This window comes from Anolis sagrei, chromosome 6 (genome assembly GCF_037176765.1).
Source record: "Anolis sagrei isolate rAnoSag1 chromosome 6, rAnoSag1.mat, whole genome shotgun sequence".
NCBI classification, from domain to species: domain Eukaryota; kingdom Metazoa; phylum Chordata; class Lepidosauria; order Squamata; family Dactyloidae; genus Anolis; species Anolis sagrei.
The window spans coordinates 123,578,927-123,595,881 of NC_090026.1; the positions used below are offsets into that span (position 1 = coordinate 123,578,927).

General features: G+C 41.5%; 1 protein-coding gene across 5 annotated transcripts in view; it reads right to left on the minus strand.

The window, feature by feature from the left end:
• LOC132778998 (sodium channel protein type 5 subunit alpha-like) overlaps positions 1-16,955 on the minus strand; it is a 392,126-nt gene that overhangs the window by 215,535 nt on the left and 159,636 nt on the right. For 4 of the 5 annotated variants that reach the window (XM_067470381.1, XM_060782622.2, XM_067470377.1 and 1 more), the window contains one exon: positions 10,828-10,919. In XM_067470381.1, the coding sequence (XP_067326482.1) occupies positions 10,828-10,919 (92 nt within the window). Of the gene's footprint in view, positions 1-10,827; positions 10,920-11,115; positions 11,159-16,955 lie in introns of those variants that run through there. The other variant, XM_067470380.1, reaches the window with a different exon arrangement.

Consider the following 16,955-nt stretch of genomic DNA (forward strand, 5'->3'; position numbering starts at 1 on the left):
TCTATGTGAGCTATCCAAGGTGCAGGATCCTTTAGCGCAAACACCTCTAAATGAGCTATCCAAGGTGCAGGATCCTTTAGCACAAACACTTCTAAATGAGCTATCCAAGGTGCAGGATCCTTTAGCACAAACACCTCTAAATGAGCTATCCAAGGTGCTGAATCCTTTAGCACAAACAGCTCTAAATGAGCTATCCAAGGTTCTGGATCCTTTAGCACAAACATTTCTAAATCCAAGGTTCTGGATCCTTTCTCTTCTCCTTTAAAGAAGTTCTTAAAGGACAAATTATTGTACCATTATTGCTTTCTAATCTGTATTTTTTGTTTGTTTAATGTTTTGAGATTACATCCAAACTTTGTATTACAACTGAGTCCTGCAATCAGATCTTCCACTGGAACCTCACTGGATTCATGGAACTTTGGTAGCATAGCCTATGTGTTGAATTTATTATACTTTTTTCATTATTGTTAAATATGGTAAAGGCCCCATGTCTGCAGGATGAGTACCTCTAATTTTACGTATCCCGATCCAATAAAATATGTTCTGTCTAGCAATTTTCTAGGTCCTCCAAATGATTCTACCAGAAATTATCCTAGAGTTGCCTGGGAGGATATAGCAAATACCCTTTCTGGGAATTTCCTAGGTCTTTCGGGGTGATTCTATGATAATGTCTGGTGGAAGTTCATTTCAATAGGGTTCACCTGTTTCCACTGTAAGTTCAGGAACGTATCCCCCATGGACCCAGTGGTCACACTGTAAACATCTATCGAGATTTTTTGCAATTGTGTTTCCAATATTCAATTATGTTTGACCTCACAGAATGCAGAAGAAGCTACATGGACAGCACTGTGGCAGGGCTAGCGAAATTGCAAACAGGTGACCCCTTGGTTGGCATTGCAAGCGCAATCTCAGGTGTGCCGGATGAGCGATGGGGATGGGTGAGAAAGCCAAGCATGCAAAACATTGCCGAAGGGGCTTTGCGCTCCCCAGAGTGAGCTGCCCTGCTCTGAAAAAGTAATTGTTAAGACGCATCCGAATTTCAGCCGCGATCCAATCTACGGGGAGAAATAATCCATCACGCTGAATACGATGCCGATGGAGGGCGAGCGCCTTACAGCTTAACCGGATGGACTGTTTACTGAGCTGCAAAGGCATCGGTTTAACTCGTGCTACCCAAGCATTAAATTGAACAGCAGGGAAGCAAACGTTCTTATTAGGCTGGAGGGAAGAGACCTTTCAGAGCCGGTGGAGGTGGCTCTCCTTGAACTTCTGCGACATTTCTGAGTTGCCCTTTACAATAAGGCTCGTACAGGAATTCTTCTTAATTTTTTTTTAAAAAATTATTGAATTTATACCCCGCCTTTGTCCACAAAGAGGATCTGAGATGACTAATACACATTTTTGGAGCTGCAAAGAAAAGGAAGGTGAACAGACAGTTCACATGACCTTGCACTGTGGGAGTATAAGAATCGGGTTTCCTTTGTCAAGCATTTAATGAAAAATGGCAAAATACATCCCGTTGTTAAAAAAACCCTCTGCACTGTGACCTTAACTCATTCAGCATGAAAAAGGAGATAGAGATGTTTGAATTTTAATTCAAGAAGCACTGAGCTTTTAACCTCACCTAGTACTGAGCTTTGTACTAGGTGAGGTTAGGATTATTGCCACTCCTCTGAACTAGAAATAGGGGGATTTGCTAGTAGGGGATTCTAGAGACTTCCCCAAACTTCAAATCCCAGTACAGTATAGAACAGAAGAATGGCAGTTAAAATGGTATCAAACTATTGTCAAGATGAAGCATAAATATGAGAGCTTGGAAACATTTGTTAAAGACATTACAACTCCAAGTATTATTCAACTCTTTTAGGGTTGGCTCAAACCCCCCCCCCCCCCCCCCCGCTAAGATTTGCTGTCCAAAAATGGCATTACTAAACTGAATTAGTTGTGACATTTTCTGTGCAGCAACCCTTGTGTCTACACTGTAGAATTAATGCAGCTTCACACCACTTGAACTGCCGTAGCTTAATGCTATGGATTCATGGAAGTTGCAGTTTAGAGAGGCATCACTAGCCTTGGACAGATAAGGCCTATAAAATGAGAGCTCCCATGTTTCCATATCATTAAATGAATCCAACCCATTCAACCAGCATTGGAAGTTAATTATGAAGGACTTTGGATGAAGTTCTCCTATACACAGCCCACTAACTAAAACTAATCTTGTGTTGCTTGGATTTGCTTTCATGGCGCATCTATTTCTGGGTAAATTCCGCCCTTGGTCTGAGAGAGAGAGAGATGTATTTCTTTCTCACACCAATTTCATTCTTGAAGGAAGCAATGGATAATTTTAGCAGTTTTCTTCCTGCCACAAGAAAAGTTCCAAATACTTTTGAAGTTTTTGAAGCCTGTTCACTCTTTAAGATTGATTCCACACAAAAGTTTCCAACTGTTGCCCAGACAAAACAGATTTCAGATAAAATAGATTTCTGCACAGAAAATGCAGTTTGTGTGTGAGAGAAAAACACATGTGAATTTTGCATGGAACAAGGACTTCTCAAACTGCCCAGGATTCCTTGCTTTAAGATTTCTCAATACTGAAAAAAACATTTTTCTGGTATTTCCTAATATTCTTTCTAATCCTAATCTGAAATCCTACCACAAATAAGAAATAATTTTGAGAGGAAAATGGAGTGAAGCGTTAAAAACAGCAAGCGATACTCAGCTTGAACATCCCATATCCCCATCCCACCCAGGGCCTCCCCAGAGAACCAGGATGCATTATTTGTGTTACTGCTCTTGGTGGCATCTGTACCAGATGTTGGCAATCAGCAATTTTCCCCATCAAACACCTTTCTTCCTGTTTCTGGAGAAAACAAGAGGATTTGCAATCAACACTTTGCTTTGTATCCCCTTGTCTTGTATCATCTCCCTTAGGAACACTTCCTTAACTAGGCCTTTTGTAGAAATGGAAAGCATGACTGAATGCACGGCAAGGCTAATATACTGAGCATATGGCATTCTTAGCAAGAGAAAGAACACATAGGCCAAAAGCTATACCACTAACAATATTTTTACTCTCTTCTTTCCATCTTCTCCATTGGCATGGCTTTCCAAAGCTTATAATAAGGAGCACACCAAGGCTTCTCACAAACATTTGGCTCTTCCTCAAAATTCCTTGTTTCGTTTGACAAAGGCTCTATGTGTCCTTTAGCATTTGAGGACCTTCTGGGGAACATCATGGGCCCTCTTCCAAACACCTTTGGCTTCCCCAGTTTGAGGTCCCACTTTAGGGTGAACCTTCCAACTTGCTTTTAATTTCATTAGAGGTGATGTCCCAGCAACTATTCTACTTGGACCTCATTGACATGCCTTCAAAAACAGCTTTAGCTAAGGATAGTGTGTCTCCCCTGAATAGATGCCTGCAGGAGATAATGGGCTGGATGAAGAAAAACAAATTGAAACTGAATCCAGACAAAAAAGAGGTGCTTCCTATTAAGGGGCCTAATCTAGGGATGGAGGTATGTCAACCAGTTCTGGATGGAGTCCCACTCCTGCTAAATGACTGTGTTCACAGCTTGGGACAAAGGCTCCTGAATCCACATAGATGTGACCATCAAGAGTGCTTATTATTAGCTTCGGCTGATACGCCAACTGCGCCCCTTCCAAGATTTGAAGGACCTGAAGATGGTAGTGCATGCTACCTTCTTCAGGTAACCTCAAGGCTGGACTTCTGCAATGTGCTTTATGTTGGGCTATCTTTGTACCAAATTTGGAAACTCTATTTAGTTCAAATTACGACAATCAGATTGGTTACAGGAGCATCTAGGAGTGAACATATTACACCTATCCTAAAGTCACTCCACTGGCTGCCAATTAGTCTCTGGGCAAAGTACAAGATGTTGGTTTTGACCTTTAAAGCCCTACATGATTTGGGTCCAGGGTCCCTATAGGATCACCTTTTCCCATACAATCCACCCCAAACACTTCAGTCTTCTGCAGGGCATTATTCCAACCAGCCAACTGGTGACTGTTATTGGCTGCCCCACGACTGTGGAATGATCTACTGGAAGAAATCCAACATCTAAATGAGCTATGTATTGTCGAAGGCTTTCATGGCTGGAATCACTAGGTTCTTGTGGGTTTTTTCGGGCTATAGGGCCATGTTCTAGAGGCATTTTCTCCTGACATTTCTCCGTACCTCTGAGGATGCTTGCCATAGATGCAGGCGAAACGTCAGGAGAAAATGCCTCTAGAATATGGCATCTAAATGAGCTGTCTGAATTTAAAACCCATCTAACTGGGCTTGGTCTCTATGTAAGCAGCCCTGAATCCCTTCAGAGAGATGGTGGTGGGATACAAAAATAAAGTTGTTGTTGTTGTTGTTGTTGTTGCTGCTGCTGCTGTTATTTGTATTATTATTATTATTATTATTATATACCCTATCCCAGTTATATTTTATCTGTTCATACTCAGCATTATTTTTTAAATTTTAATTATTACATTTGGCACAGCCATAGGTTTTTTTAAACATTTGTTGTGCTATTGTCAATGTTTATTGCTTATTTTTTGTTTATGAAATTTATTTTAACTGTTTTGTATTGCTGTTTGTTATTGCTTTTATTATTGATGTATTGCGGGCTCGGCCTCATGTAAGCCTCACCGAGTCCCTTGGGGAGATGGTAGCGGGGTATAAATAAAGTTGCATTATTATTATTATTATTATTATTATTATTATTATTATTATTATTATCTCTTCTAGCAGGCCTGCCCAGCCAGTTTTAAGCATGAATTTTAAACTTATGTCCTATGTTTAATCTCTGCCCTGTGTATTTAATATGTTTTTATAGAAATACATTCTAATATGTATCTTTTATGGAACTACATTTTAATATGTGTGTTTATAGAATTTTTCCAGTGCTTGTGTGTTTGACTGTAGTGTGACCCAAGACAGGTCAGAAATAATAAATAATAATAATGCAATTTGAAACTACAATATATGCTCGGGGTAGACTAATATAACAGTTTAAACTGCATTGAACTGCATTATATGGCAGTTTAGATGGGGATTTGGATTTATTCTTTGGTTTTAGGCATGAGAACTATGAGGGATTTGAATTGGTGGAGAAGACAAGATGCAAAGGGGCCTAAAATTGGCTTAACTAGTGGTGAAAAGAAGAGAGGATGGGAAATAAATTAGTTTTAGTCACATAATGGTTGTGAGATTGCATTGTCAACATAGCTATGATAATTTAGCTGCAGCTTCATAGTTAGTTACTCCTGATGATGCCAAGAACCCTCTCTTTAGAGACTAGCATCTCTAAAGTGCTGGGCAATGATATCTTCATCACTCTCCTGATTGAGGGGGATTTTTTTTTTGTCATGTCAGGAGTGACCTGAGAAATTGCAAGTCGCTGCAGGTGTGAGAGAATTGGCCATCTGCCAGGACGCCCGGATGATTTGATGTTTTTGTCATCCTTGTGGGAGGCTTCTCTCATGTCCCCGCATGAGGAGCTGGAGCTGATAGAGGGAGCTCATCCGCCTCTCCACAGATTTGAACCTGCGACCTGTTGGTCTTGAGTCCTGCTGGCACAGGGGTTTAACCCACTGCACCACCGAGGGCTCCAATTGAGGGGGATGATAGAATAGGTAGTCGATAGACCCTCTGGGATCCTGTCCCAACTGCTTGTCTGAATATGCTCCCTGTCTGGGAGGGCACTGTAGATATCCTTTCCAAGTGCTCCATTTGCTAGAACCAGAGAAATGCTTCAGTTGGTGCTGCCATGCTACAAAGATTTTGTGGGTCACTTCTTCCTAACTGGAAATACGAATCCACATCATTTACACTATTGTAATTGCATATGATTTTGTAACTGGTGTACAAGATGGAGCCATCTATTCCAGACCTCCCAAGACTGACACCTTACATTAGAAATCCATACATTCTGAGGCTACTGTTAGAATGAAAACAATGCACTGAACACCATGCATTAGTTTGGGGGAAACTGTATATGATTAAAATATGTATACAGTGAGCCCTTGGTATCATGCAGAGACCATTCTATTTTATATAAACTACAAGCATTGAGTTTTACATAAACATTTTGCACAAAAAAGCACCAAAATCAAACAGGCTTCTATGCTCATCCAAGGACAAAAAAGATCTCAGTATGGTGAACAGCTTTCTCAGCATGAGAAAAATTGAGAGTCTGCTTTACATCTCAGATGAAACCACAACTTAAATCAGTTTCTGGGCGCAGAAATTGGCACATGCAAATGTTATGCAGACATGTGTCCTCTTTTGTCCTCATTTTGGGGATAATTCAGAAGTCCAGAGTGGATGAAACGTGAACCTTGAGGCCATTCTTGAGGCCCACAACTTTGTGGATTTATGATTTGTTTCCAAAAAATTAAAACATGCCCCTCAAATTCCCTAGGGTTAATTTCGAGTGTATGTCCTCATGGGGAGGGAAATAAACCTCGGGTGCCTCTCCACTGTGGCATTGGGCATTGCCTGGGATGCTGCTACGTCTAAGCCAGCCCTGGACTTTGCTTGGTTCAAAATGGAGACAAGATGGAAGCTGAAGTGCGTGCCCTGAGGTAAGGCAGGGCTTTCTGCTTAGTATTCAAGTCAAAGGCAACAGGGACACAGGACGTTTATTTTGGTTCTTGCCTCGTATGCTCTTTTCTGAGCGCATGAAGCATGGTGCTCAGCACCCAGATAAATTATACCAGGCCCTTCCCATGCAAAAAGCCATTTTCCTGAGGGGAGCGCACAACTTCTTACGCAATTATCATTGTCAAAACTTCCAACGGAATATTTTTCCACAGGGCTCTATGCCTCATCCTTTCTTCCTTCCTGAAAAGGGCATTTTATCAGGCTGACAGGCTTAGCCAGGTGATGAAATAAATTGCACAGCAGAGAGAAAGTGCTTGGGAAAGTTACTTTTTTGGGACTATTTGGATTACAGGATCAAAACTGCGGTACACAAACCAATTTTGATGACACAACCAAAGTGCTGCATCTTTCCTTTTATAAACTGAAATGGGAAAGAGCGTTGAGGGAATACTTGGCATGATGGATTCCACACAGAACAGCTGAGAGCCTGAATTTGAAAATGTATCCTAACATTTTAGATGTAATTACAATACATCTTCTCCTTAGCCCTTAGCAGGAAGTGCCAGCGAATCAACTCTATGATAGCTAAATGATGCATGGAGCAGATATAGGTTAACTCGGGCCAAAGCTGCCTAACACAGCCCTGAACTATGTTAGCTAGTCATGGGCTGCTCCAAATTCCTCCCCAGAGTCTGGTGCAAACTACAACTTTCAAACCATGTAAACAGTTGGACTCATTCAAAGATGAAACCTGTCACAAATGTTTACAGAATCATTACATTTTCCTTAGGCTCCAGTGGCCGAAGAACCCGATATGGCACTCACTGCTGTTTTTGTCACAGCAACCAGTAGGCACAACACGGGTCAAGCCAATCGCTCAATGCTTGGAGTGATGCAAATAGGTGAGGAGAAGTCATAGGGAGGAGGGAGCAAGCCTGTGGAACTCTCTCCCCAGTGACATCAGATTGGCTACCTTCCTCCTTTCCTTTAGAATAAAACTCAAAACCTGTTTATGGGACCAAGTGTTTGAACAATAAAGGCAGCAATTGAGTAGAAGACTCAAGTGCTAGGAATGACAATAGACTGTCACAGACTTGGATTGCAAACCTGCATAATTTTAAACACATGCCTTATTAATGTAATGTTTTATTGAAGTGTTTTAAATGCATTTTTATGAATGTGGGTGGCACTGAATGAGTACTTGTTGTGAAGCCACCCTGAGTCCCCCCTCGGGGGTGAGAAGGATGGGGTACAAATGTATGAAATAAATAAATAAAGATTGTTTTCTGCTGTCCTGGAGTCTAGGATGAGGAACAATGACTTTAAACTACAGGAAAGGAGATTCCGACTGAACATTAGGAAGAACTTCCTAACTGTGAGAGCAGTTCAGCAGTGGAACTCTCTGCCCTGGACTGTGGTGGACGCTTCTTCTTCAGAAACTTTTAATCAGAGGCTGGATGGCCATCTGTAGAGGTGCTTTTAATGCAATTTTCCTGCTTCCTGGCAGGAGGTTGGACTGGATGGCCCATGAGGTCTCTTCCAACTCAATGATTCTATGATTCCATGCTGGCTAGATCTGGCATGGGCAGACTTTGGCCTTCCAGGTGTTTAGGCAGCCAGTAGGCTATTAGGAATTGTGAGAATTGAAGTCCAAAACACCTGGAGGGGCAAAGTTTGCCCATGCCTGGCATAGAACCACCCCAGGACTCACCGATTGTAAGTTCTACTTCATATCCATTTAGAGCCAAATGTGGGCATCATCTACCAGGAGCAACAAGAGTGCTCCAGAAGTCCTGGAAGATGGTGTCTTCATTCTGTGTCTGGCTACAGAGACAGAACTTTCTGCTGTTTTCCCTATTATCCCTGGTCTCCAAATGGCTGAGGAGTGAATACTCCAGTAGCCAAAAGGTGAGTCCTGGGGGAATTTTGGTTGGGTGAAGTTGTTTGAGAATCACAACTCTGCAATAAGAAGTAAATAAAAGAAAAACAGGACTTACATTCATGTCAATCCAACATAACTAATTATCAGGGCAACAACTAAACTGGAGGATTCCTTGAAATTTCACCTCAAGTAAAATAAGGAGTGGATATGGGATTCCCGTTCTCGCAGGGGAAGTATATTGAGAACTGAGGGAAACCAAATGAGCTGTTCTGATGCTAGAGATTTGGAAAATTTCTATTTTGGATTGTAGTAACCCAAATCTAAAAGACAGTGTTTCATAGGCCATGCAAGTGGAGATATGGGGAAAGCAGAGTAAGTGTGCATCTATACCTGGCATGGGCAAACTTTGGCTTTCCAGGTGTTTTGGACTTCAACCTCAACTGTTAGGAATTGTGAGAGTTGAAGTCCAAAACACTTGGAGGGTTGAAGTTTGTCCATGCCTGATCTCTACTGTAGAATGAATGCAGTTTGACACCACTTTAACTGTCATAGCTTGATGACAACTAATCCACCCAAGCACACTACTTACTGCATTCAAAATACAGGTTTCTTTTGAATCTACACCTTTCCTCCTTCCTGTGCATGCCCAGGATTCATAGGGAGGGGGGATACTGTAGGAGGAAATCCACATCCATTAAAGATGATTACGTTTTGCCAATGACTTCAATGGCCATAGTGCAATGTACCAATTACTCTCTGAAAATTACCACTGCAGCAACTACAGCATTTGTCCCTTAAATGCAACCTCGCTGGAGAAATAATGTGCGCTGTCGCTGGGGTGTTTTGTTTCAATGGTGAGCTTCATGGTGTTAACATTTGCCATCTAATGGACTGAAAAGTTCTTCCCAGCTCCTAAATGGATGTTGATTTTCTTCCCCCTCCCTCCTTCCCTCCTGTTTTATTTATTTTTAAAGCGGTCTCTTTAGACTATTTTTTGACCTGTAATTGCCAACATCTGTTCAGGATAATCATCTACAGGAACTACCATGCACGGGGTTGTTTTGCCATCTCCTCTACCTTGCCATGCAGGTCGAATATGTTAAACACGAAGGCAGAATGGGACCTGTCCATAGATACGCCAAGGGCATGTTTATTTTTCCCCATCAATTTGCCTTCAGAGAAAGCTCCCTTGTCAATTTGAGTAAAACAAAAGAGAAAGAGAGAGAGAAAGAATAGCATCCATATTAAGTAAGTATCTTGAGCCTTGAGAAAGACAACTGGAGATGCATCCGATTTTGACTAACATGAGTTAATGAGAGAAGGTGGGGAAAGGACACGATCAACTGGGATATTCTCCTTTGAAAACTCCAAGGAGTTGGGTTGCTGTATGTTTGTCAGGCTGTATGGTCATGTTCCAGAAGCATTCTCTCCTGACGTTTCACCTACATCTATGGCAGGCATCCTCACAACCTCTGAGGATGCCTGCCATAGATGTAGGTGAAACTTCAGGACAGAATGCTTCTGGAACATGGCCATACAGCCTGAAAAACATACAGCAACCCAGCGATTCCAGCCATGAAAGCCTTTGACAATTCAAGGAGTTGCATAAGAAAGTTGAAAACTTGTCCTGATGGAGTTTGTGGTGAATATCCTCCAAGCAGATTGAACACATACTTTAACAGTAACCCACATTTGTCAGTTGGGACCAAAATTAATTGAGGTCAAATGATAATGATGAAGAAGGACAACATTAAGTCCTTCCCATGCTTTACTTCTCATTCCATCCATAAATGGTGCTTAGTTTTAGTTTAGCCTGCAGATTGGCCAGATTAGCTCGAACAAATTTGCTTGAGTGGGTTCATTATTATTATTGTTTGAATTAAAAACACTTATTTGTGTATACTATCTTCTTTTGTTTTGTTTTTTAGATGGTACACTTTATCCCAAGCAGTTCTCATACTGGAAAATGCTTTCAAAAACGTCTCAATTTGGTCATACTAAAGTTAACAAGATCCCAAGTCAGCCTTAAAGTGTTCACTTAATTCCCAGAACGTATGCAAATGGGGATGAGAGATCTTGGCAAAGGGAATCTGGGGAAATGTTGGCACCTTGGAGGTCCACCCAAAAATGGATGCTGGGCGGGTTTGGGGGAAACACACAAAGAAGTATTCTATTGACAGGTCTCCATTCCTTACACTCATCCATTCCCACGTTATGTGCCGATCATAGTTAAAGCCACATCTTACTGACAGCCGTTTTGCTAGGGGGAATGGTGTGGAAGCCATGTTGAGTGCAGTGGCCCAAGTGTTTAACCTGGTATTGTTCTTTTCACCTGAAACGACTGAGATTGTTTTCAGCGCCCGGAGAACTCTGAACGTTCGTAAGGCTGATACATTGCCCAGGTCCACAAATTCAGTTATGTATCTGCAAACAAGGGAAAGTCACAGACAAGAAGACCGTGACAAGAACGTCAGCAAAGTAATGACAGCAGAAGAGAGAAAAAAACAAGAGAGAGAAGGGTTCGGGTAGGGAGGAAGGCAGAGCACAGGAAAATATATAAATATATATATAGTCACTTGTAGCTGAGAGCAGAGATGCAAGAGTCAGGGATTTCTCTTACCTGGAACGTGCGGAATTGTTTTTAAATCTCTCCATACCCTGAAATTCCAAAGTATGGAAATTTTACCTAGTTTTGTAAATCCTCCTAAAAACCTGTTGAATTAAATCACAGTTATTTGGAAATACAATTCATGGAACATACACACAAACACCACTGGAGATTGCATGAGCGTTTCGTTAACTCAGTAGCTCCTGGCTTCATGAAATGCCTTCCAAATAGGTTCTCCATCATGTCCATGACCCAAAGTTGCGTTCATGGCCAACTTTCTTGGACACCACTCTACTGGGTGCCATCATGTACCATTTGTTCATTTCTTTTTTCCATTTATAGACTACTTTTCTTCCAAGAGGGAACAGAAAGCATTAAAGATCAGGGTTCTGAGGTGGCCTCTCATCCATATATTAATTGGCCCTAGACCTATTTAGTTCGAGATACTGTTTATAATCATGTTCCCTGTTGAATTCAGAGGACACCATGAAATACTCCTACTATTCTGCTCCAGATATGCTTTGCTATGGAAAACTGACAGTGGCGATGATCATCCCTTCACTATTGCAGATCTTCTCATCAAGGAAGATGCCTTCAAGGATAATTTGAACACAATTTGAGCACTTATGTAGATGTGTCATTCATGACACATCCCCCAAAACATATCTATCCCTATCCTAGATAATGGGCTATGCCATCATGACTACATATGACTTCAAACCCTGCTTTTAATCCAATTGGTCAATCTTGGTCAATCTCAAAACCCACAGATCATTATCAATAGCAAAGCACACTGTCTCTGAATGTTATAGATTATTAGAGGGGTGAGGGAAAGGGAGAGAACTAGAAAGTTTCACATATAAGTCTTGTAGCTCTTGTGATGAAGCTGAAAGTCAATGAGGGGGAAGAGCTTTATGCAAATTCTTCAAGCTTGAATTTTTCCACTATTTACATTTGCTATTTTACTCAGCATTTTTAATCACGCATGCAGATTGATTTAGAGATTTCAAGGGAAGAAATGATGCATGAAAAATGGTTAAACTGCATAGTGAAACTCAACGAGGTGGAATCAACTCTTAAGTTAAGCTCTAGCATTAAGCAGAGTGGTCTACATCTATCCGCCAGTCTTAACCCTTTGGCTCGATGGATTTACCTGAACATTTGCTTCCTATTTGATAAGTGGTTCAAGGAATCTACTCTATTTGCAACTAGCAACTTGATTTAGGCCAAGGATTAAGATTTGGGGGCTAGACTTTTATGCTTTGACGTACCTACATTTTCAGAAGCTTTGAAAACTTTTTGAAATTAAAGTTTTGGATTTTATAAGTTCCTAGGTCAACAGTGGAGCCCCCACTGGTGCAGCGGGTTAAACCATAATTAATATATTAGAAGTACCATATTTAATATATTAGTATTATTATATTACAACAACTTTATTTATAACATGCCCTCTCTCCCCGAAGGGACTCAGGATGGATTACAAAAATAACAAAAATGGCAAACATTCAATGCCTAACAAGTAACAACAATGTATGATTACTATATATTACTATATTGTATTATTATTACTATTGTATTAAGGTAAAGGTAAAGGTAGTCCCCTGACATTAAGTCCAGTCATGTCTGACTCTGGGGTGTGGTGCTCATCTCCATTTCTAAGCCGAAGAGCCAGCGTTGTCCGTAGACACCTCCAAGGTCATGTGGCCAGCATGAGTGCATGTGGCCGGCATGACTGCTTCCCGCCGGAGCGGTACCTATTGATCTACTCACATTTGCATGTTTTTGAACTGCTAGGTTGGCAGAAGCTAGGGCTGACAGCGGAAGCTCACACCGCTCCCCGGAATCGAACCTGCTACCTTTCGATCAACAAGCTCAGCAGCTCAGTGCTTTAACCCACTGCGCCACCGGGGGCTCCTATTATTATATTGTATATTATATTGTATTACATGATACTATTATTATATTACATTATTAGCATAGCACAATATTAGTATAGGGCCCCTGGTGGCGTATTAGGTTAAACCACTGAGCTGCTGAACTTGCTGACCAAAAGGTCAGCGATTCAAATCCGGGGAGCAGGATGAGCTCCTCCTTTTAGCCCCAGCTTCTGCCAACCTTGCAGTTCAAAAATATGCAAATGTGAGTAGATCAATAGGTACTGCTTTGGCGGGAAGGTAACAGCACTCCATGCAGTCATGCTGGCCACATAACCTTGGAGGTGTCTATGGACAACGCTGGCTCTTCAGCTTAAAAATGGAGATGAGCACCAACCCCCAGAGTCGGACACAACTAGACGTAATGTCAGGGGAAACCTTTACCTTTTAAGTCAACAGTTCTTGTTTAACATGGGAAGTGGGAAATCGGCTCAAAAAGTAGACTCCCAGGACAAAGATTTCTACCATTTACTAATGTAATTTTTGTGTGTATTCCCGAAGGCATTAAAATGGGCAAAGAGGAACCTCATGAGAGAGTCTAATTGTAATCCTTCCTCTAAAGTTGAAAACCTGGCTTTCCCGATGTGCTTTTGGAGAGTGACCATCTCTCCCACTTCTGTTTGCCCCATCTATAGTGTTGCCCCTATGATGCACTTTCCCCCATCCTAAACTGAAAGCCTTACCCCATTGTTTTATCCTTCTTGGGCTCCCCTCACTGACACATTTTCTATTCCTGTCTCATCCAGGGTTTTGGCCTGCCCATCCTGTTCGATTTTATATTGTGTTAATTTGCTTTATTATTTTATTTTGCTACTGTAATTGTTTTCTGATGTAATTCTTGTTCTTTGTATTCTGTATTTTGTTGTATTATATTGTATTGTATTGTATTGTATTGTACTTTTAGGTTTGGCCTCATGTTAGCCGCCCTGAATCCCCAATGGGGAGATACTTTTTTTGTCATGTCAGGAGCAACTTAAGAAACTGCAAGTCGCTTCTGGTGTGAGAGAATTGGCCGTTTGCAAGGACGTTGCCCAGGGGACGCCCGGATGATTTGATGTTTTATCATCCTTGTGGGAGGCTTCTCTCATGTCCCCGAATGAGGAGCTGGAGCTGATAGAGGGAGCTCATCTGCCTCTCCCCGGATTCGAACCTGCAACCTGTTGGTCTTCAGTCCTGCCGGCACAGGGGTTTAACCCACTGTGCCACCGGGGGCTCCAATGGGGAGATGGTGGCGGGTTATAAATTATTATTATTATTATTATTATTATTATTATTATTATTATTATAGCAGTGTCTCCCAAACTTTGATCTTTCAGCTTGCAGAATTCCTAATTATTGGCCAAGATGGTTGGGGCTTCTAGAAACTGAAGTCCAAAACAACTGAAAGACTAAAAGTTTGGGCAATGTTCTAGAAGAGTTTTGCCTGGAGCAGAACCTGTTTATTTGAGTGGGTTTGGAACTACATTTTCCAGAATTGTTCAATTCGACTGTTAATCACGTTGGTTTGAAAGTTTCTGGAAACTGCAATCTAAAGTAACATTTCCAAGGTCCAATCTAGAGAGAATGCACTAGGCTGTAGAGAGAATGCACTGGTGAGCCTTTCTGTCTCTTGGGGGAAAACTGACATTGGAGAGGAAGAGACAAGCAATGGCGTCATTGGACTTAGTAACTTAATCTTTCCTAATAAAATGAACTACTACAAATGCATTGTCTGGGTAGTGGAATGGGGAGCCATTTTCTGAAAACCACACATAATGTTTTGAAATCTGCCAACCAGATTGAAATCTGATTACGGGGCCAGATACCAACCATTTAAACAGGCATGGGCCAACTTCGTCGCTCCAGGTGTTTTGGATTTCAACTCTCACAATTCCTAACAGCCGGTAGGCTGTTAGGAATTGTTGGAGTTGAAATCCCGAACACCTGAAGGGCCAAAGTTTGCCCATGCCTGATTTAAAGAATGAAAGCCTAACAATGCAATTAGAACAAACAGGGCAACATTTAGGAGTTGAGAATATATTACAGACTAGCCGTCCCCTGCCACGTGCTGCTGTGGCCCAGTCTGGTGATCTGAAAAATAAAGTAATGGGAAATTGTTGGTTTCTAATGTCTTTATGTTTGTGGGTAAACAGTATTTCTTGTTCTTTCTTTGCCAGTGTTGATGTAGAGATTGTCTGGTTTGCCTACTGTGGAACATGCAACATATTATTGTCCTTCTTTAGGGGTCTCTTTCAAATCTATGATACTATCTCCCTCTGTGTGTGAATCATGTGTGTGTGTGTGTGTAGCTGGATGGCTCTTTGTCAGGACGGCTTTGATTATGTTTCCTTGCCCTTGTGAAGGGAGTTGGACTAGGTGGCCTTAAGTATTTTCTTTTGGTCATGGGGGTTTTGTGTGGGAAGTTTGCCCCAACGTTGTCATTGGTGGGGTTCAGAATGCTCTTTGGTTGTAGGTGAACTATAAATCCCAGTAACTACAAATCCCAAATGTCAAGGTCTATTTCCCCCAAACTCCATCTGTGTTCATATTTGGGCATATGGAGTATTCGTGCCAAGTTTGGTCCAGATCCATCATTGTTTGAGTCCACAGTGCTCTCTGGATGCAGGTGAACCACAACTCCCAAACTCAAGGTCAATGCCACCAAACCCTTCTAGTGTTTTCTGTTGGTCATGGGAGTCCTGTATGCCACATTTGGCTCAATTCCATCATTGGTGGAGTTCAAATTATCTTTAGTTGTAGATGAACTATAAATCCCAGCAACTACAACTCCCAAATGACAAAATCAGTTTTTCTGAGTGAAGGACATACATTGGATTGTTAGGTGTCTTGTGATCAAATTTGGTGCCAATTCCCCCAGTGGTTTTTGAGTTCTGTTAATCCCACAAACGAACATTACATTTTTATTTATATAGATATAGAAACAGGGCATAATCACAATATTACAAGGTGTTAGCAGGGAAGAGGAGAAACAGAGTCCCATTAAAATTAGGTTCCCCTCTTCCAATAGTAAAGGTACATAGATAAATGAAACATTATAAAGCATTAATCAAGACTTGAAAGTTATCACCAGTTGAGTGCAGTTAGTGATTCTCCCCGTGCCAATGTTTAATTTCAACAACATTGGCACAGAAATGTCAAAAGCAGCACCTTTTGTATTTCATGACCTTCATTTATGAATCATGGCCAACAACTCTATAATCATATAGAGTTGGAGGCGACATTTCACAGATTAGAACCTGGACATGTGTGGCCAAGGGTGAGGCCAAGAGAGTAAAATAAGACAGAGGTTGCAGCAGTTTGCTTTTGCCTGCAAAAAATAGGATGGCAGAGGATTTGTGCAAATAAAGGGTCTCCAAACAATGTCTTAATACAGGTATGGGTAAACTTGGCCACTCCAGGTGTTTTGGACTTCAACTCCCACAATTCCTAACAGCCTCAGACCCCTTCCTTTACCCCCTCAGCCGCTTAAGCGGCTGAGGGGGTAAAGGAAGGGGCCTGAGGCTGTTAGGAATTGTGGGAGTTGAAGTCCAAAACACCTGCAGGCCCGAAATTTACCCATCCTTGTCTTAATATGTGAATAATATGTGAAGTTTTATTAATATATTAATATGTCTTAATATGTGAAGTTTGCCCATACCTGTCTTAATATATTAATAATAATATCTTCAAGGTACTGGCTTTAGCCTATAAAGCCCTGAACAGTTCTGGCCCAGCTTACCTATCTGAACACATCTCCTGCTATGAACAATCGTGAAGTCTAAGATCAACAGAATAGGCCCTGCTCTCGGTCCCACCACCCTCGCAAATGTGACTGGTGGAGATGAGAGACAGGGCCTTCTCAGTGGTGGCCCCTCGCCTGTGGAACTCTCTACCCAAGGGCAGTAGATTGACCCTTGTTGTCCTTTAGAATGAAACTCA